Genomic DNA, 22,235 nt, shown 5'->3' on the forward strand with positions numbered 1-22,235 from the left:
ATCGAACCCCGGTCTTCTGAGTGACGAGCTAACGCTTTAACCACTAGAAGCAGGAGTGCTCTTACGGACTGTCCCTGATTGGAAACAACACCCATTCCCGTTTCCGATAACGTAATCATAAGGACATAACTTATTCTAACGTGTTCACTTATTCATGCACGATGCCAAGGGTTCAAACTAAATACTGAATGGCCACACAGGTGTCAGCCCTACAAAAAAGTGTAAACACTGTCAGCTTGAATATCTAGACACAATGTTTTTGAAAGACTATGATGGAGGTGCCCTTGTAATACAGCCCCCCGTCTAAATATAAATGAAGCAATTCAAATGTTTTAATGTTGAATATGACGTTTAGTCCATTACTATACTGAACATATTTTTATGATATTACCTGATGGCATAGCATTATCAAATGACCAATGGTTTTTCATTTTCTGCAATTTTTAAAGAAATATCATATCCTAATGTGTTGTGATGACTAATATCTCGTTAACCACATTACCAACATGAGTGAAAATTTGGATGTGGCTTTCCTGCTTACTCCTTCAAAATAAAATGGAGGTTTCTTCAAACATTGCACATGGAGAATATAGTTAGGCGGACTGCTTTTTGAACGCCCCTTGAATAACCATTAATCTCTGACTACTCATATCGTGTCGGTCGGGTTAATCCTTATCGACAGGTTTCGTTCACGTGACAATCGCATGACAGCAGAAACACAGTCTTCAACTGATAACGCACAAAGTGCTTTGCATTTGTCCTTTTTTGGATGAAAAGCTACATGTATGGTCCGTATTTCCTCGTTTACGGAAACTGACGGTCTGTATTCAAACGGATCTAGCGCTACAAGGATATTCCTGAAATGACAAGATATCTGAAACTAGAATATTGCTAATAGCTGCATAAAACTAAAAACTCACTCACTCACTCTCCAAATAGGGCATTTGGATGGCCTTGTGCATAAACGGTTTGTTCGTCCTGCTGAGGCCCGGGTGCTGGCAGTGTTTGAAGCCTATTTCTGCTGCCTCATGTCGTGATATTGTTGAGCAGTAAACTCACTCACTCATTACATGAGAAATAATGTACCTTTTCGTTTGCTTCACTTAGAACGTCGATATTCCGAGCGTGACTGCTGTATGCACACAAGCGACACCCATCGTCATCGGTGTATATTGAAAGCAGTGGGAAAGCATTAAAAACACAACTCACTCACTCTCCCCATTCCATCCGTAGGGAACATTATTACAAAAATTAATGTATTTATCCCGGCGTGGCAAAACAGCAGCTGCCGGAATGAGATCCACAGCGGCACCTCCTGCTTGGCATTCACACCCTCGTCACATCAGCACGTGTTGGAACACACTTGCAAGAGTACCTTAATGACTGCGGTTTGATGCCTGTTGGCAAAACTGAAGCTACAGTCGAATCCCAATGTCTGGAACGAATTCGGTAGAGACTAATTGTCGCCTGTGTTGAATTTATGTCTCGCTCCCTGCCGATTTCATTCTATTTATCATTATTTGTATCCTGTATCGAACTAGAAGGGTCGAATTCCCGGTTGTGCCGAACCCATTTTAGGGTCCCCAAAAGCCCTACGGGTCCTTCACCAATGTGCAAGATCCAATTCTGGAACCCCACTGTTACCACTGTCCCATACAAGCACTAGTTTACGCATCATGTAGGACGAACACCTGCGTCAAGGACAAGTACGAGTGTCTAGGGTAGATCCTACTTTGGGACCCCAAGTGTTACCAATGCCCCAGACAAGCAGCTCATATACCATGCAGGATGAACACCGGCGTCTAGGACAAGCACGGGTGTCAAGGGCAGATCCTCCTGTTTAACCCCCAGTGTTACCAATGTCCCAGACAAGCACCATCATCTGGGACAAGCATGAGTGTCAAGGGCAGATCCTCCTGTTTAACCCCCAGTGTTACCAATGTCCCAGACAAGCACCATCATCTGGGACAAGCACGGGTGTCAAGGGCAGATCCTCCCGTGGAATCCCCAGTGTTACCAATGTCCCAGACAAGCACCATCATCTGGGACAAGTATGAGTGTCAAGGGCAGATCCTCCCGTGGAATCCCCAGTGTTACCAATGTCCCACACAAGCACCATTATCTGGGACAAGCACGAGTGTCAGTGACAGATCATGCCTTAGAACCCTTAGGCGATCATCAATAACAAGCCAACACTAGATACAGAGTGTTAAACAGAGGACTTTATAACAGATAATAAAACACCTACAATATAACAGATCAGATCCTGACTGTGCTAAATACTGACATGAGAGAAATTGCACTTAGTCGTACAAAAGCCTGTTACAGATGTCTCAGGAGAGAAGAGGACTGGATGAATCCACTCCCGCATGAAATTATAGCATGTTGCCATGGAAACACAACCCTGTTTAAGGCAGGAAAATAACAACACAACTGAATATCACAAGATTGTGCAAACAACTTTGTTCATATATATAAAGTCATGTCCTAACAATACGCACACTTTGTCATCACTTGGTACAATAAAATAATCTTGGAATATTTTAGACAGCTGAGGATTTAAATAACTGACTAGAACATTTCTTTTCTCTAAAAATGATCTTAAAATTCTTTATTATTTATGATACAAAGTACATTGTATATATTGTTAATATCTGGAAACAAACCCTTATATTAACCATTTATCAACAATCTTGTCTTGTGACCAAACCAAGATTGTTTACCATTCATAAGACTGTTGTCTTTAGGCCTTCCCACATATGTTTCACTTGTGTTGTACCTGAAGTTCTCAGTAACACACGTTAACACAGATACTGTCGTCCAATACCCAATACACAACTACAGTCTTATTGAACCTTACAGAAAATTCAAACTTGAAAATACTGAACTTTTATTGGACACATATATTCCTCATGCACATTACCTAGGACTAATAGCAGAAAAATAAGACCACTTTTCAAAGTTACAACAGTAGTGTTTCCCCCTAGGGTTCAGAAAGGGCAGGGACCTAAATTCATGGAAATGGGCACTTCATAACCTCAAAGGGCATGTTGGTGAGGATTATTGAAAAAAAACCCAACAAAATGTATAAGAAGTCAAATTGGCTTATAATTTCAATTCTAAAGTTCGTTTTTACTCTTCTCAGTTTGTATTTTAAGATTAGAATTTGAAAAAAGTATTTCAAATCTGGAAAATACACACTAGTCATAGTAAACGACTGCAATTAAGGTGAAAAAGGCTGGGCTCAAAATAAAAAGGGCAGGGCGCAAAATAAAAAGGGCAGGGCGCTGCGCCCTCCTATATGTGCCTAGGGGGAACACTAAACAGTATTTACATAAATTTGCTAAAATATCCTACCAAGATCTATTTCAAAGGAAGTTGAAAATTGATGTCCTTAGATTTTGAAGATTTGAGTAAAAACACAGAAATATTGTAACATAAAATTACAGATTTCTGTAAGTGACCAATTTACACAAATCTTAAAACAAATGACTTCAGTTTGTGAAATAAAGGGTCGTTCGAATACTTCAAAAGTCACGTTCCACCTGTTACCATCAGACATTCATAATATGTATATTCAGAAGTTGAGACGATGATGATCGATGAAGTTATATTTTTTTATGCTTAAAGCAGAATGGAATGTTGAGGTATGTCACATGTTGTAGATGTCTCCTATCCTGGAGAACAATCAACAGACATAGATGAAAACAAGTTTGTAATGAAGTAGCATCTGACAGACAACCTAAAAGTCACTAATGAAAAGAAGAAAATTTAACATTCTCTAAGTATGATGAATTTCAGTTGCATTTAGAAGTTGTTACAGATGACCATGATCTAAAATGGATAAATCTTCTTTGAATCTTTGACACACAACAATTTGGGGTCATTTCAGATCCCTTCATCTGTTCACAACTGATTGTGTGTCAAATTGTGAACAGATGAAGGGATCTGAAATGACCCCGAAATGATGTGTCAAAGATTCAAAGAAGATTTATCCATAAAAGATCTTGGTCATTCTCTAAGTAATTTCACTCACATCTAAACAATACAGTGCTTCTCCTCCAAACCACTTAGTTAGACATTTAGTTGAATTTTGCTTCACTGTTCCCAGGTAACTGTTGCAAAATGTATAGCCAAATATTGTACTTATGCTATCTGCACTAATCTTTGCAGATCCTACTTTCCTGATGACTGATGGATAAGCATTTTGAGATTAAGACACAGTGCTACTTGGGACTGTACACGATAACATTACATAATCCATTCTTAATGGTTTTGAGACAGTACATCAGAACATTATAATGTTATCTGAAGATGACCACTGGTAATATGATACTGCTTTTCTTAAGACAGACGGTTTCTGTGTGTTGTGTAATCTTGGTGAAACTAACTGCTTATATGTTAATACTGCTTTCCTTAAGGCATAAACAGACAGTTTCCGTGTGTTGTGTAATCTTGGTGAAACTAACTGCTCCTATGTTGATACTGTGTTCCTTAAGGCATAAACAGACAGTTTCAGTATGTTGTGTAATCTTGGTGAAACTAACTGCTCATATGTTGATACTGTGTTCCTTAAGGCATAAACAGACAGTTTCCGTGTGTTGTGTAATCTTGGTGAAACTAACTGCTCCTATGTTGATACTGTGTTCCTTAAGGCATAAACAGACAGTTTCAGTATGTTGTGTAATCTTGGTGAAACTAACTGCTCATATGTTGATACTGTGTTCCTTAAGGCATAAACAGACAGTTTCAGTATGTTGTGTAATCTTGGTGAAACTAACTGCTCATATGTTGATACTGTGTTCCTTAAGGCATAAACAGACAGTTTCCGTGTGTTGTGTAATCTTGGTGAAACTAACTGCTCCTATGTTGATACTGTGTTCCTTAAGGCATAAACAGACAGTTTCAGTATGTTGTGTAATCTTGGTGAAACTAACTGCTCATATGTTGATACTGTGTTCCTTAAGGCATAAACAGACAGTTTCAGTGTGTTGTGTAATCTTGGTGAAACTAACTGCTCATATGTTGATACTGTGTTCCTTAAGGCATAAACAGACAGTTTCAGTATGTTGTGTAATCTTGGTGAAACTAACTGCTCATATGTTGATACTGTGTTCCTTAAGGCATAAACAGACAGTTTCAGTGTGTTGTGTAATCTTGGTGAAACTAACTGCTCATATGTTGATACTGTGTTCCTTAAGGCATAAACAGACAGTTTCAGTATGTTGTGTAATCTTGGTGAAACTAACTGCTCATATGTTGATACTGTGTTCCTTAAGGCATAAACAGACAGTTTCAGTATGTTGTGTTATCTTGGTGAAACTAACTGCTCATATGTTGATACTGCTTTCCTTAAGGCATAAACAGACAGTTTCAGTGTGTTGTGTAATCTTGGTGAAACTAACTGCTCCTATGTTGATACTGTGTTCCTTAAGGCATAAACAGACAGTTTCAGTGTGTTGTGTAATCTTGGTGAAACTAACTGCTCCTATGTTGATACTGTGTTCCTTAAGGCATAAACAGACAGTTTCAGTGTGTTGTGTAATCTTGGTGAAACTAACTGCTCCTATGTTGATACTGTGTTCCTTAAGGCATAAACAGACAGTTTCAGTATGTTGTGTAATCTTGGTGAAACTAACTGCTCATATGTTGATACTGTGTTCCTTAAGGCATAAACAGACAGTTTCAGTATGTTGTGTAATCTTGGTGAAACTAACTGCTCATATGTTAATACTGCTTTCCTTAAGATTACATAATTTGCTTGTGACAAAGATGACGACATCTTGTGACAGTAGAATATACCCTGTGACAAGGAAAACAGAGATTTGAAACAATAAAAAAATCCTTGTGACACTGTTATCTGTGACAGTTAAATGTAGATTTCTTCCTTCATGACCATTTGTACAGTTTGAGATTCCTTTTCCTTGACGCTTGTACTTTTGGCTGCATATTACCATGACAAATATTTCCCAAATGATCTGAAAATCCCACATCTGATATATCTAAACCAAACCACTAAGCTGCATGATTCAGATCCAACCTCAGTTTCTGAACTCTACACAATCAAAACAACTGAAGCCTTGGTGATATTCGTACACATGTTATCCAACTATAAACAAAATGGCAATATTATATCCCTCGGTATCCACTACCGGATATTACTCAGTTGACACTATTTGACTCTAATTTTTCCAGCTTTACACAGTGCTAACACGGTCTCCTATACATCATTTCAGCTACTTTAGTGATTTAGGGACTGTTGATAGTTTATGGCTAGGGGCTAGGGTGATGGTGATGAATTAAGGTGGGTCACTCATTTTGTTTGGGAAGGTATGAGGAAGGGGGTGTTAGTTCTTTTGAACATATGCTCTTGGGGTGGTGGTGGGGGTGTTTTTTTTTAACATAAACTCACTATAAAATTATGCTAAAAAATAATGGAAACTGTGTGTGTGTCTGTGTGTGTCTCTCTCTCTGTATGTACATGCGTGCATGTGTGCATGACTGACTGATCGACATGCATACAAGGCACATACTTCATACCTAAACTTACGGGTGGCTTATTATTATTATTTCACACACTACCCTACCCCACCCCGCCCCAGGCCACAACAATGAACGGTTCCTTAATATACAAACATCCCTTGAGTTGGGAAAGAAATACTCAGGCATACTCATAGCTAGAGTGACAAAGATAATTTTGTAACCATAAACATCCCATAAGTAATGCTGGGACTAACATACAATGTCTAAATCTGAAAAAAGTCTTCACAGAACCACTGACACAAAAAATTCTATAATTCAACAAACATTTCTGTACAAGAGTTGATCTTACTACAATGTGGATGTTTAGTGATTTAAACTATTTAAAAATGGAATTAAAATAAACAGTAAAACAAAAATTTTTTTTTTTCATTTCATGCAACATTAAAAGTAAAGTCAAGAAGATATATTTTGTGGCCTTCTATAATACTTGTCATTAAATCCTGTAAAAACAACATTCTGTGACAGTTGTTAAGCCTGGACCTGACTGTTTGATTCTGGTAATGCTTTACTAAGAGACTGAACTCCCTAGAACCCGTTCTCACCTACAGGGATGAACCTAGGAATAATTTCTGGTGGTCCAATGCTCCACATGGTCAACTATGGGTGAACCCTAAGTTTGATATGAGGGTCCAACTGCACCATCAGGTTCAATTTTAGATTTTGGTACTTAAAGTTTTCAGGTAAATGTATTGACTTTATTTGTATGCTAATAAACTGTTTTGATAAGCTCGTAATTTGTTTTTGAGACATGATCACTTACAGTCATGAACGAAAACAGAAAGTTTCCAAATGATAGATTGTTAGAAACACACGCTTTCATTGGCTTAACTTATCAAAATAAACAATCAGGGATATTATTGCATGTGGATTAAAACTTGTTCACTTAATAGTCTCTTGTGTGATTGCAGCAGTTGATAACAATATTTATTGATTATATTTGCTAAGGCCACATTTGTATATTTTGGATGAGGCATTTTCAAATATTTGGGGTCCAAAGAACAGAACCAAAATTAATGTCAGCGGCACCTCATATTTTGACGAAGAAATGCCACAGAAACACATCCTAGGTTTATCCCAGCACCTTCAAGTATATCAAGGCAAAACATTTTTCACTTAATGGTGTACACACACCAGTAACAAAATCTAGTGGGAAAACAGCATATATAAACCTGCTTTTCAGTTTTTTTTGGTGTTCTCAAACACGTCTGTATATTGTGTTAACACAGCCAATCTCAATGTTTGTGAAATTTAATGCATAATATGCCCATTTTTGTAAATTTACATCTTTGCTTTAGTGAAAATTTAAATAGTGTAAACTATCCTCAAGAACAAAAAATGACGAAACCAGGAAGTGAATAAGGGTTCACTTGTACTTCATGTGTTCCCTTAATTATTTCCATGGGTATATACTCCACTTTTAATAGATATCTTATTTGGTAGTTCTGTAACCCTTTTCATGAAAAAGGTATTGCCTTACATACAACAGGTTATCAGATATATCTGACAGTGAGAATTGCGAAACGTACGAAACTGGAATTTCAAGGAATGTCTCTAATTTGCATCAGATCAATCACCAATCGATGTCAAATATCAGGTCTATTTCATTATAAAGCTCCGGTTTGATATCCTATTCAACAAACTCTTCCAAATATGTCATCGCCAAATACACTATAAATTCACTGAGGCATCAAGAGCACTGAAAAAGAACCCAATTTGATTGTAGGAAGGATGTTGATTAAACTCACAAATATTTTCGTTAGATGTCCATAAATGTTAGTTGCCATGCTTGTTAACACAATGTTCTATAACATTATTACATGCTGAGTTGGGAATAAAATCCTGTATCCAGCACTATAAGTATACATTACAAATATAAAAGTTTCTTTTAAGACAGAAGAACACTGAAATAAAATATGTAAATTCTCAGTATTATCACTGATCTACAAGATCACGCATTGTCCATTTTTAGCTCAAATATTTCAAAACATAATATACAATTGTTCAGATGTGGGCTGAAAACACAATCTTTTCCCCTGTGTCTTAGAAATCTGTGCCATTTAATAAGTATTCCTGTTATCAAACTTTGAATCCCCAGACTTAGTTCTGCAGAATCCATAACTTCTTTCCAACCTAGCTAATGGCTAAAGCTGAAGACTGGAGTCAAAGTGTGGAAAAGAGTTTATAAACAGGGATTTTTTATATACTTATTTCTACATTTCAGAGGTAATCAATGTTGTAATTTAACACTGCATTTTATGCAATAATGTTAAACTAGGCATTAAAACCTCTTCTGGTTTTCATTTGGACACAGCTATATTTGTAACATCAATAAGCCTGTAATGAATATAACAATAACAATCTTTCCAGCTGGATCCTAGTGTCACCTTCTGAGCTGACAGAAACACAAATCCCCACGATGTGAAGATGATATTAAATAGAGTCGATTTGTTGTCAGTCCAAACAAACATAATTTCTTTCTGCTGAAAACACAAAGATAAAATGAAAGAAAGTGATGCATGCTGTCTGCATCACAAAATATTATCATCTACACAGCAGTGTGTGAAATAGTTTCCAACTTTTGCTACCCAGTTGAGCTAGTTATGCCTGAAAGTTATCCGCCCACAAAATAATTCACCAGTCCAAAATCTGAATCTTGACATATTTCGTCATTAAGCTGCTAATATGTTGAACACTTTCATCCGGCCATAATCTTACATGATTTAAAAGTGTCTTAAAACTTAACAAGTCCGAGAGAGTGATATATTTACAAAATGACCCCATGAAAATTCAGTAGCCGGTCGGGTCAGTGATTGTAGATATTTACTGGCCCAATTGGATTATTACTAACCACCAGCCAGCAGACCAGTGGCTATTTCCCACACTGCTAAACAGCATTCAGTCTGAACTGTTCAGTTGCCACAGTTCAGTTGGATGTCACTGTCTAATTCCTGCCATCAACACTGAACTCGACTCTACACCGTCTATAGATGATGCATGAAAATAGAGGTGAGATCTTTCATATCACTTTCGAACATATAAGCATTTGAATATTATATGTTGATGATTTTAATTTCACCACCTGAAAGCACTCACTTCACAACTGTTTTTGACAGAGATTGATGTCAAGAGACAGTATTAATAAAATGTCCTGAAATGGTCACTTTTTCCAGGACATTTACAAAATCTACTGTTCCTACATACTTGATGTTAAATGATAAATATTATCTGAAACTGTACAGCCAATCAAAATATCACATTCATGATGATAAAGTAATTTCCAGGGAAGGTTACTGCTGTGAAGGATGGTCTAAGTCCTGATGACTAAGGGGAGACAATTCTGTGTCCTCCACTCCAAGCAAGAGCTGGTCATGTGTGCATCTAGCCTTGTCTACTGTGAAAGCGCTGTAAGTTCATGAAGGCCATGTTGTCATGGTAACGGAATGCCATCTAATATTCATCCGGCTGAAAAAGAATGTCACAAAAATAAGAAAAGGTAATGAACAACAAGAGATATGTGAATGACCTAACCAGTGACACTAATATTCCAGTCATCCGTTATGTCATGAATTGATTATGACTGAATGATGTATAAATAAAAGATTGATTAAATGTAAAGAAAGCAGTCAAAAAAGGATTTACACTGAACTTGGACATTATGTAAAATGGGAAAACACTTAAAAATTATCATGACACTTGTACCACTTACAATGAAGCAATTTATAGTCAATAACTGTTGGAAGCTTATAGATATTATTTTATATCAACAGACTATATGTCTTGTAAAGAGGAAAACTGTAATCTGGACGGTCCCTGATTTTTTACAATACTGAAAAAGAACCAAGCCTGACTGTTTTTATTTAATATCAGATACGTTACTCCTCTAATGACTGATGATCCCTAAATTTGCGAAATGCTGGACTGAAACACAAACGTCAAGATATTTGTGTGACAATGTGTCAATGACATTGTGCAATTACTTGGAACATAAAACACTGTCTGACATCTGCTATAATGAACACTCAGTGTGGTAACCACAGTCAGTCATGCAACACTCTACATCCAACATGTCACATCTAACACCACACCTATATTCTGTGTAAGATAAGATTACCTATACTGAAGCTCTATACCTTGTGTAAGACAATGTTACCTGTGTTGAAGCACATGATACTTCAAGTAAGACAAGGTTACCCACACTGAAGCACATATACTTCAAGTAAGACAAGGTTACCCATATTGAAGCACAGATTCTTCAAGTAGGACAAGGTTACCCACACTGAAGCACATATACTTCAAGTAAGACAAGGTTACCCATATTGAAGCACAGATTCTTCAAGTAGGACAAGGTTACCCACACTGAAGCACATATACTTCAAGTAAGACAAGGTTACCCATATTGAAGCACAGATTCTTCAGGTAGGACAAGGTTACCCACACTGAAGCACAGATACTTCAAGTAAGACAAGGTTACCCATATTGAAGCACATATATTTCAAGTACGACAAGGTTACCCATATTGAAGCACATATATTTCATGTACGACAAGGTTACCCATATTGAAGTACAGATACTTCAAGTAGGACAAGGTTACCCACACTGAAGCACAGATACTTCATGTACGACAAGGTTACCCATACTGAAACACAGATACTTCAAGTAGGACAAGGTTACCCACACTGAAGCACAGATACTTCAAGTAAGACAAGGTTACCCATATTGAAGCACTACACCAGTGTATGACAAGGTAACAAACATTCTGTGTATGACAATATTACTCATAGTAAAGTTCACATACCCTGTAGGAGTAAAACATTTCCTGGATGGTTTCACAACAGCTAATTAACATTTCACACACATCTTCAACATTGTCAACAAAAACCTAAACTTCTACGTATGTACACACGACAAAAATATACACTCAACATCTACTGACTGACATCTTCAAATATTTTGCACTGGGATTATACTGTCAAAATATTTTGCTTTCTGAAGAAGCAATGAGGACCAAATTGATTACTAGTATCTCAAGGCGTTATATATGATTGGTCAATTGTTATTTTGTTACGAATGTGAAATGTATAAGACAAGCCACTACATGTACTTTTCTCACTATTTACTATTCTTACTAAGTCATCCATATAGTTGCCTCTTATGAGTAGCAATGGAATCTGAGAACAAAATTTAGTCTAGAATCTTCATTGGAGTCAGTGCACTGTGATGTCAAGAATATGTTCAAAAGGTGACAGAGGACTGTCTCATGACAGTGACATCTTCAACAAACACTTGTCACCAAGAGACATACATTGTTTTTGGATCATAAATATAACTTAGAACTTATTGTTGCCTTTCTTTTCTCCATCAGTATACTCATTGAACACACATCCCCATCATAAATTTTCATATTCAACTCTTCAATGAGGTCAAGTCAATGAGTGAGTATCGTTTTACGTTGCGATTAGCAATATTTCAGCAATGTTATGATGGGGACACCAGAACGGGCTTCACACATTGCATCTGTGTAGGGGATTGAACCCAGGTCTTCGACATGATCAGCAAACGCCTTAACCACCTGGCTACCTCACCAGCCCTTCCACATACTGATTCACATTTGCTATAAACATACGAGATACTCAAAACACAACACATTCCATTAAGCAGTAAACCCATCCAAATATTCAGTTATATATTTGGATTATTGTACAACCAACATCTGTCGTGGACACAGCTAGTTCAGATCGCCAGTGATTCCACATATTAAATTGAACTGATTAATCTATCTAAAAGCCATACGTAACAACCTCTGCAGGCTACAAAGTATTTTGACAGTATAATTTCCAGCCAACATAACTATCAACAATTTAGAAGGTGGGATCAACTGACCACTTCTGCTGAAGCTACACAACAAGCTCTGCATGCTGATACTTACACAGTGTCCAACCTCGGTCATAAAGCTTGTACGAACTAGTGCACAATGTTCTGATGTGCTCCTTCAGGAATACTCATGGTCAAAACTTTAGCAACGACAAGCTATTTTAATGAGGGTCGGGGTGGGTGGGAGAAGAGAGTGAATGAGTTTAGTTAAAATACACATGATCGTTTAAAATGCCATGTAACAACATTCTGGTTTAGTTTTGAGTTTAGTTTCATGCCGTATGTAAAATGCACGTCACCTGTTTTTGTGTTGTTTAACAAGATACTGGGCAGAAAACTTGGTTGACATCTGAGTAAATGAGTTTAGTTTTATGCCGCATTCAAAATATTCCAGCTATAGGACTGCAGTCTGTAAATGTTCAACCAGACAATCCAGTGATCAACATTATGAGCACTGAACTATGTTACTGTGACCCAATAGCACCACGTACCAAAAGTATAGGCTGCTGAAGATGAAATTTAAACTAGATCTTCACAAGTTTTCCTTGGCCTAAAATTTGATGACCCCATGAGAGACAAACAATATATTTTCTTCAATCATCCACAGTGAAATGAAGTAGGCGATGGTGACAAAAACTATCCTTTGGAAATAGGTAACAGTTAAAAAAAATGATATCTCTCATTCACGTTTATGTCTTCTATTTCAAAATGTGACCAAATAAAAAAAAGACGTTGCATTTCTTTTGCTGTTCAGTATAACTAACAGTTAACTTCAGATTGACATGGCCTAAACAAGGGGATGTCTGACTTTGAGCAACTTGCATCAAATTTGCCACTATGACAGTCACATGACAAAACTTATGACAAAAGTACTTCATTCCACTCATCGATCGCCACAGAATCATTATTCTGCACTGCCTAAATAGGTACATTTTTCTGTCATAATGAAATACTAATAGATGCTAAAGGCACACTGTCACACATTTTCCACAATATTCTGGCCTATATTACATATACTGGGACATTATGTACTCACTTTAGATTCCTACTGATGCAGTAAAGAACTTATTTTCACTTATTATATGAACTGCCTGGAATTGTTAATAGAAACTTTGAGGCAAACACCTTCCAAATAGAGACCACTTGCCATATGTGGAATAAAACAACTGCTCTGTACAGTGAAAACTATCACTTATGGTGTTGTCACTGTTTGCCAAACTGGTTTCCATCACAAGTTGTGCATTGGATATTCATACAGAGTGCTCCAAGGGACATAACTCTATGAGGTTCGTTTGAAATAATGTTAAACACTGGTAAAAGGTGTGAGAGTCGTTGTATTCATTTATTCAAACTTTCTAATGTAAATACGCAATTTGGGGGAGAGTAAATTATATGGTAGAATCCCTGAGGGCTGGCAGTATTATTGAGGGAAATTCATTATGCATTTTTAGAGGTAAAGAGTGATATAGTGTCTTTAACAAATACTATGACATAAAATATTTTTTAACACATTATTAAATCCATGAATTATATATTAAACGTATTACCTTTTCTCCAGAGTAATTATTCAAAAAAGCAAAGTTATCCTCTAGTTTAGCTGTTTCAAGTTTTGAGCAATCCTGAACAATGATACAGATGCTACAATTTATATGTAAACGATGTGAATATCAAAGCTGTGTCCTACGCGGTGTCTCTACTTGAGGCAGACATGACAAGAGTCTAATCATAATTATATATAAAGTCTGTGCAAGGATGATTCAGTTTCAGAATTCAGTTCAGAATTTACAGGCTTTAAAACTCTTTTCTAATTGGCCACAAATTAAATTCCAGCTTATCTCTAGATCATGGACTACAGTAATCAATTTATATTGATTACTTTGAACATCCTTGCACAAACAAGCACCTCAGGAGTGAAAAAATGAATTTATCGACCAAAATTTGCAAATAGAATGGAACTGTAATTTGGATCAGCCTCCATGACGTTTACCAAACATGAATGCTTGAAAGAAGATACATCGAGTTCAACAACATTGGGATCACTTTCTTTGTATTAATATACACTATGAATATTTTTACAATGCTTCAACATATATTTCAGCTCCTGAAATCCTTAAACAGTGCCCAACAAACATACAAACAAACAAAATTCCACTCACAATGATGGCTGTGCTACGTCATGCACAAAACTTAATCATGTATAAACCTCAGGTGTCAACTCGGCTGACAGAATGTGCCAGCGGCGGAACTCGCGGTCTGGGTTCTTCAGTGTTTCGAACCAGTGCTTGAGCCGATCTCCCTTTGTGTTGATGCCAAGCTGAACTCCACCTGATAGGGAATTCATAATGAACAATAAGAAATGCAATCATTGGTTATAAAATGATATGATCCTAAATACACTAAATATATCTTATTATCAATAATTAGTGAGTGTGTGTAGTTTTAAACTGCTCTCTGCAATATCACAGAGGGAGACACCACAAATGGGTGGTAGCGAATTCGAACCCGGGTCTTCAGTGTGACGAGCAAATGCTTTAACCACTAACCTCCCCCCACCCCTAATCAATATTTAAAATATGCAGCTTGAAAACTTGAAAAAAATTTGTTAGCTAATTTGAAGGCAAGTTTCAGATAATTTCTATTTATGCCATTAAGCCTATACTGAGTGTAGTGATGTCTGTCTTACCGATGAAGTCGTTAGCCTTGCCAATGTCCTTGTCCCACACAGTAATCTCAAGAGTCTTCTTGGCCACGTCATTGTGGCGGATCTCGTACACAAACTCCTGCAACATACACAGTGTTTAGAGAGAGGATTTAACCTAGGGTTACAATTGTCTAACACCAGTGTATGAAATAAACCCAAAACCCAGCCACACAACCATGGCTGGAAACTTCAAAATGCTGCAAAATGGTATGACAATGACTCACAATCAACAATGTCATGAGTGAGTGAGCTAAGTTTTACGCAGCCACCAGCAACATTCCAGCTACATGGTGTCTGTCTAAATAATCGAGTATTAGATGAGCCACGACCTGACAAATGACCCCAGTTTGCATATATTGGAATGTCCTCCAGAACATTCCATTTGAAACAAGAGGGAAACAGGTTGTTGTCTAAATATTAAAAAGTTCAATTTCCTCGTGTGAATTGTGTTTTGATTGTTATATCATGCTACTGCTTGACAAGAATTTGATGAGCCAGTGCAGTGAACGTGTTCGTGACAAATTAAGCAGGTGGGCAAGTAATCTGGGCTCCATTCCTCAAAGTGATCGTAGCACTAAGACTGTCGTAAGTCTATATAAAAGTATCAGATTTACGATCATCATAGCGCTAATGACTTACAGATAAATAAAATGATAAATAGTCTTAATGCAAATGATTAATTAAAGTACTGTACTGCAGACAGAGTTTGCGAACATAATGAAAAAGGTAATACTGATGAACCAGTATTAGATGAGCCATGACCTGACAAATGACCCCAGTTTGCATTATGGGAAGGCACTCCAGAACATTCTATTTGAACATTAAGTGAGACTGGTTGTTGCCTTCAACTTGACAAATTCAGTTTCCTCGTGCAGACCGTGTCTATGAGACACGTGTTAAACAGAAGTGGCATTGAGCTCACGCCACGGTCTGCGTGTATTGTGCTTAATCCCTCATGTACCTGTAGCAACCAAGTGTATTCATCTACATTCCCTGTCCTGCCTACTTGCCACAAACGCTTTTAGTGCACAGACTCATTGAATAAGTGTCAAGTGGTACACTGCTTTTACCAACAATATCATCACAGGAGACAGCAGTCTTCAAAAATTGCTCGCACCCAGACCTTAGCATGACGAACAGTTTATACACAAGGCCTTCCAAATGTCCCAAGTGGAGAGTGAGTGAGTGAATTCTAGTTTTATGCAGCTTTTCAAGGAATATCATGATGGGGACAGACCATTGCCATATAGCTGGAATATTGCTGAGTGCAACGTAGACCTAAACTCACTCATTCTTCAGCCACAATATGATAGTAACAATACTGTGAGTACTGGTGAAACAGCATAATGCAGTATTCCAAAGATTCGATATTTTCAGTTTATCTTTGTAAATCTTTTCAAAAGTATCTAGAAATTGAAGCATTTTGTCAAAAACTATGCATTTCTGTAAGGTTTATCTCTTGTTTCAATCTTCTGCATTGATATCATATCTGTACACTGATCTGAAATGGACTGAACAGAACCTAAGGCTGGTACCAAAATACATATCATACTGTGATAAGAGCACACTGTTTAACCCCTAACTGTCAGGTGAGTCAGATATTCAGTGAATGGTCTGAAATTCAAGCAACAGCCGATGCAGTATAGCACCATACCTCGTTGAATTCTGGATTGAGCGTTCTTTTCTTCACAGCAGTCTTGAACTTGGATTTCTTGTCTCTGTCAGGCTTCAGGTAGCTGAAACAAGCAAATTTCACCGTATTCATCTATGGACTTCTCTTTTGACTGATAAGAACTTCTTGCTTTGGCTGTTTATACATTATTCTGCCAGCTACAGTCTTACATGATCTTTCTTAATTACTGACATTTCAACCAGTAATTTTGAAGTAACTATGGTAACAGCAAATAACAGTACAGGAAGTGGTAACCATGGAAACCAAGATTTGTAATCACAGTAACCATGGATACCAAGAGTGATTTTTTTTTTTCAGGGCTTATGAAGAATAAGAACCCTGTATCAAAGCACAAAATTCAAAATAAAATATTTGGCCCCTTAAAAAGGAAATACTTACACTTTGACATAAGGGTCAGAGTAGCCATTCGAGTCACATGCTGCCAACTCCGCACAGCGTATTATGCGGACAATCAGAGCTTGTTTTGATGTAGAGTATCTCAAGGACATCAGAAGTTTGCCTCGTATAGCTATCAGATCATCATCCTTCTCCAGCTGCAAGGGAGAGAACTATGTCATGCCAAGATTAGCATTGTTCCACAAATACATTTATATGTAAGGCCAAAAGACAATTCATTTAAGTATAGCAGCGACAGCATTTACTTGTCCATAGAGTTATCAGATCATCCATTTTCAGATGTAAGGGAGACAACTGTGTCAAGTCAACGGTAACATAGGCTCACAAATATAGTAAAGAATTAGGTCCAATAAAAGAATTCTTTAAAGGAACCCTTAAGTTTCTTAACGTCTTATTGAAGGAGATGAGATCAATAAGCACTGTCAGAATTGCCAAGACAGAACTGTGCTGGGTGGGGTGAGTTGAATTGGGGGGATAAACATGCTGCTAAATATATTCATTGAGTGAGTCAGTTAAGGTTTTACACCACACTCAGTAATATTCCAGCTATATGGCGGCAGTCTGTTAAAATAGAGTCTGCATCAGATAATCCAGTGATCAACAGCATGAGCATTGATCTGCAGTACTGGGATATGATGACATGTGTCAACCAAGTCACTGCAACTTGAGGAAGCCAGACTACCTGACCTGACCACCGTCACCTCTTACAAGCATGGCTTACTAAGGGCCAACATTCTAATCTAGACGTTCACTGGTAAAATATTCAGAGTGACTGTTATGCTTTCTCCCATAACAAGTTCAAATACAGTTTTGAAGGCAGTTTAAGAAGGCATATTGAAGATATACTAAAAAGGCATATTGAAGAAGATAGTTCTCCATACGAAATAAAAGACTTGACTTGACCCAGAAGATAGTTGTATTGAGGTAGAATGCATGAGAAGTATGGTCATATTACGTTACAAACATTGTGAACCAAGGTGAAAATATGGGTGTCCAGTTACTGTAGCTCACTTAAGAAAATATTGGTGACTAGGTTACCATTAGATTGGAACTGCTTACAGATATCATTGGTGTTATTATTCAGACAAAGCTTGATCTGTGTGGCCTTTCTGACTAGATGTTTAAAATGTAAAAGTTCTTGACCGACAAACAGCAGAGTGACAGACACTTTCAGTCAGGAGAGCTAGCAGTGATTTGACAACGAGCAAACAGAGAGCTAGCAGTGATATGACGACGAGCAAACAGAGAGCTAGCAGCAAGCTGACAGCGAAGAGACAGTGAGCTAACAGTGAGCTAACAACGAGCAAAATTGTGAATTATTTGTGAGCTACCAATGAGGTGACAGTACCTAGCAGTGGGCTAATGATGAGGAGACAGTGAGCTAACAATGACCTGACAGTGAGCTAACAATGACCTGACAGTGAGTTACAATGACCTGACAGTGAGTTACAATGACCTGACAGTGAAGTGACAAGTGAGCTAACAATGACCTGACAGTGAGTTACAATGACCTGAAAGTGAGCTAACAATGACCTGAAAGTGAGCTAACAATGACCTGACAGTGAGCTAACAATGGCCTGACAGTGACCTAAAAATGGCCTGACAGCGAGCTAACAAGGTGACAGTCAGCTAACAATGTCTTGACAATGTGCTAACAAGGGGGTGACAGTGAATGAGCTGAATGTGACCTAACAATGAACTGACAATGAGCACCGTGTATCTATGTTTCCCTACAAGATGCTGGGAATACAATACCGGAAGTTGCTTCTCCAAGTAGACATTGCACTGCTTCGTCTGGTGTGGCTTGATCCTCTTGAGAGGGACTCGAGTCTCACCAATGAAGTCAAACCCAAATGCATCTTCATCCAGTACAGACAGTCTGAAATCACCAAAAACATGATCTGTTAAGTGGCAGGGCTATTTACTGTGTAACAATGTTCAAGGTGTAATGCATTATAGTGAGGGGCAGTGATATGCTGTTTTGAAACTTGTACTAGATTTAGACAGAAAGATCTGGAATGAGCTACGAGGCATTTATCCAAGAGTCAGTTCACAGCCATAGCAATGCCTCTGTAGAGTTTTGTAGTAAAATGTTGGCAAATTTTAGAATACAATTTCACATGTCTGTTGGTTTTATTTATACCTTGTTCTCTTACAGACTGATTTCCGGTAGACATCATGGTTTCATGTTGGGTATCAACAAGTATAAATCTAAACCAAAGTTTTATTTTCAATAAAATGTCTTTTTACAATGTCTATGTCCTGTGCAGAGGTAGGTTTAAAACCAGTGGCACTGAACATTACTAAATTTGGCACGTTTGTGGTTTTCATTACTTTGACAACAATGAACAAGTGATGGAAATGACAAATTATCTTTCTCGAGCTATAGTTATTACGTAATTCTCAAGCCTTGGCAACTAGGCTAGTTATTTAGACTCAGTATAGCAGTGTAACAATTAATGCTCAGCTTAATAATACTTAGACTGGTCATTAGATGACATGCAATGAACCAGATAATTTAATTGGACCACCTGAACCAATAGGATGGTGAGCACATGTGGGGACTGGGGGTGGGGGGTTCCTTGAACTGCGAGGTTGTATACACACCTGAGAGTCTTCTTGAGACAGTCTTCTTCTGTGATGCCATAGTATGTGAGCGTTTCATTCCACTCTGGGTTGAGAGTCTTGTGAATTGTCTTCGTCCTCATCTTGGTGGACTGAGATTGAATCACACAGCATTATATTCATTCTAGTTCAGTTTTTAGTAAACTTAAAGAGATGAAAGAGCTAAATACAAAATATACAACACATCTGTTGTTATTTGAAGCCAGCATGACTGATTAAGCTTAAAACTTTTAAGAGAGAAACATTCCTGTCTCAATCACTTTTACTGACATTCTGAAATAAGGTCAGATCAATTATATTTCGTGTTTACAGCATGGCTGAGTAAAAAATAAAATAACAATCAACAGTCAAACCAAATCCCATGGTAGTTTAAATTAAATAAGTTTAAATTTACTGAGGTGGTCAAAGCATTGATTTACAACATGAATATGTTTAGGTAATTCAGTTTAAAGTCTCTGAGGACACACACCAGTGTTTTAGTGTCCCAAAACTAGTCGAGTCACGCTCCCGCATATCCTAATGTTATTTTTTGAATGGGAAAATTGTATATATACATTTTTATACCTATGCATCCATAACACAAGAAATACGATTGGTCTGCCCTTATAATAAGTACAAGCGAAGGTCGACTGATGGTAATTTCAATATTCAATGCAGGTCTTGCACCACATTGGGTCAGAAATGCAGTAGACTAAGAGAAAATATTTCAGTACAGGGTGGGTAGAGCCACATGACAATCAAATTTAAGGCCTTTTTAGGGCTTTTTTAAGACCACTTCAGCCAAATTTAAGACCCACTGAGGATGAGTCAATTTACTGATAACCATGTACTAGATAACAGATTTGTATTGAATTTCTGAACAGAATTGTCTGCTACAAATTTTGAGATCGTGTTTGTTGCCGATTTTGCAGAAGTTGTACTTTCCAATTTTGGTGGGGCTGGAATAGTGAGAGTCAGCAATTCACTGGGAGAATTAATTTCACCGCTCGATTTATCGTCGTTGCTCGTTGTTGGCACTTGTAAGAACGAAGGCATGGATGACCATACGCTTGAGCCACGTGCTCATTCGTTTACCTGATTTACTTCGTGCGTGCGATTTTAAAGCTTGTAGCAGACATTGCATAATGCCTTGTGGCGATCCTCTTTGAATGTATCCACCCAAGAATATTTCTTCTTCCAGTTGACATTAAAAACAGTGCGACCCACCAGTGGTCATCACTAGGCCTAATGTGCGAAGCACCCTTGCTGCCAAATATGGCATTAACCTATGACCCCTCTACATGGCAGTGCCCGACAATGCCAGCTGGACACGTGACAAGTGTTAGAACGGCCATTATAGAGCACTAGATTAATAAGTATTCCCAATATGTATATTCTTGAATTAAAAGATCAAAATTTTCTGCTGGAATCATTTTGTGGATACATAATGTTCCACTTAAAACAACTCACTTTTTATTAAATTGAATTATTATTTAACTTTTTCAAGATATTTTCTTAATCTGTACATAAGCTGCCCACCTTACCTATATTCAGAAATAGATTGATCCAATACAGGTCATGAAGTCAAGAAATGGAATGGCCCATGTTCTTGACAGGTAATGCCAATACTTTGATATGTAAATACAACATCCCTGTTCAAAAATCCCATTAGCGCCGAACATGCATAACATAATTTCATGACAGTTTTGTGGCACACAAATGTTAATGTTTCTCAACACTATCCTATCAGTGAATGAAATTTCTCAAAATTTATTTAAAAATTGTAACTTAAAGGCTGTGTAACTCTGTATGAATCTTCTACTTTGAAAACACTGATAGTATTTTCGTAAACAGACAGTTTTAGATGCCAGGAACCCACATTTACCCTTGAGCTTACTTGGCCATGAATATGCCACACATTTTTTGCAATGACCTACATCTGATTGGATGATAAGAAGGTCACCAACAATGATTTGCGGTTGTGCGTGAGCATTTTGAATAATGTATTTCCGTGAATGTTCGTGGTTTCCCGAACTGTGATGAAGCAAACTGTGATTAGTCTATGAATACATGTAAACTGTGACCCGAGTTTCGTTAACATATGTTTCGATAACATATTGTAATACATCTATTTTTTAAAATATCTTTTAGATCAAATTTAAGGCCTTTTCAAGGCAATCTTTTAATATTCAAGATCTTTTTAAGTCAATGCTAAACTTAAGGTCTTTTCAAGGCAACTGTCAAATTTAAGGCCTTTTCCAGGCCTGTGCGCACCCTGCAGGACAGCTGGGAAGATGGTTAGTGATCAATCCAAAATTTAATGTGGTTCCAATTAATTTAAAGGTAAATCTAGACTAAAAACCACACCTTCATCTCCTAAATTGACAGATTTCCAGGTGTTATTAGACCTTGTTGCTATCTTTCCCC

At 37.5% G+C, this 22,235-nt stretch overlaps 1 protein-coding gene across 4 annotated transcripts in view; it reads right to left on the bottom strand.

The window, feature by feature from the left end:
• Positions 1 to 6,899: 6,899 nt before the first annotated feature.
• The window catches only part of LOC137298040 (double C2-like domain-containing protein beta), an 88,477-nt gene continuing 73,141 nt past the window's right edge, over positions 6,900 to 22,235 (bottom strand). For 2 of the 4 annotated variants that reach the window (XM_067830107.1, XM_067830091.1), the window contains exons 12-18: positions 19,812 to 19,921; positions 18,960 to 19,083; positions 17,187 to 17,341; positions 16,770 to 16,851; positions 15,098 to 15,194; positions 14,571 to 14,739; positions 6,900 to 10,005 (exon numbers count right to left, since the gene is read on the bottom strand). In XM_067830107.1, the coding sequence (XP_067686208.1) occupies positions 14,606 to 14,739; positions 15,098 to 15,194; positions 16,770 to 16,851; positions 17,187 to 17,341; positions 18,960 to 19,083; positions 19,812 to 19,921 (702 nt within the window). In that variant the 3' untranslated portion in view covers positions 6,900 to 10,005; positions 14,571 to 14,605. The remainder of the gene's footprint in view (positions 10,006 to 14,570; positions 14,740 to 15,097; positions 15,195 to 16,769; positions 16,852 to 17,186; positions 17,342 to 18,959; positions 19,084 to 19,811; positions 19,922 to 22,235) is intronic. The other 2 variants (XM_067830100.1, XM_067830083.1) reach the window with 1 other exon arrangement.

The sequence above is a fragment of the Haliotis asinina genome, chromosome 1 (genome assembly GCF_037392515.1).
Source record: "Haliotis asinina isolate JCU_RB_2024 chromosome 1, JCU_Hal_asi_v2, whole genome shotgun sequence".
Classification (NCBI taxonomy): domain Eukaryota; kingdom Metazoa; phylum Mollusca; class Gastropoda; order Lepetellida; family Haliotidae; genus Haliotis; species Haliotis asinina.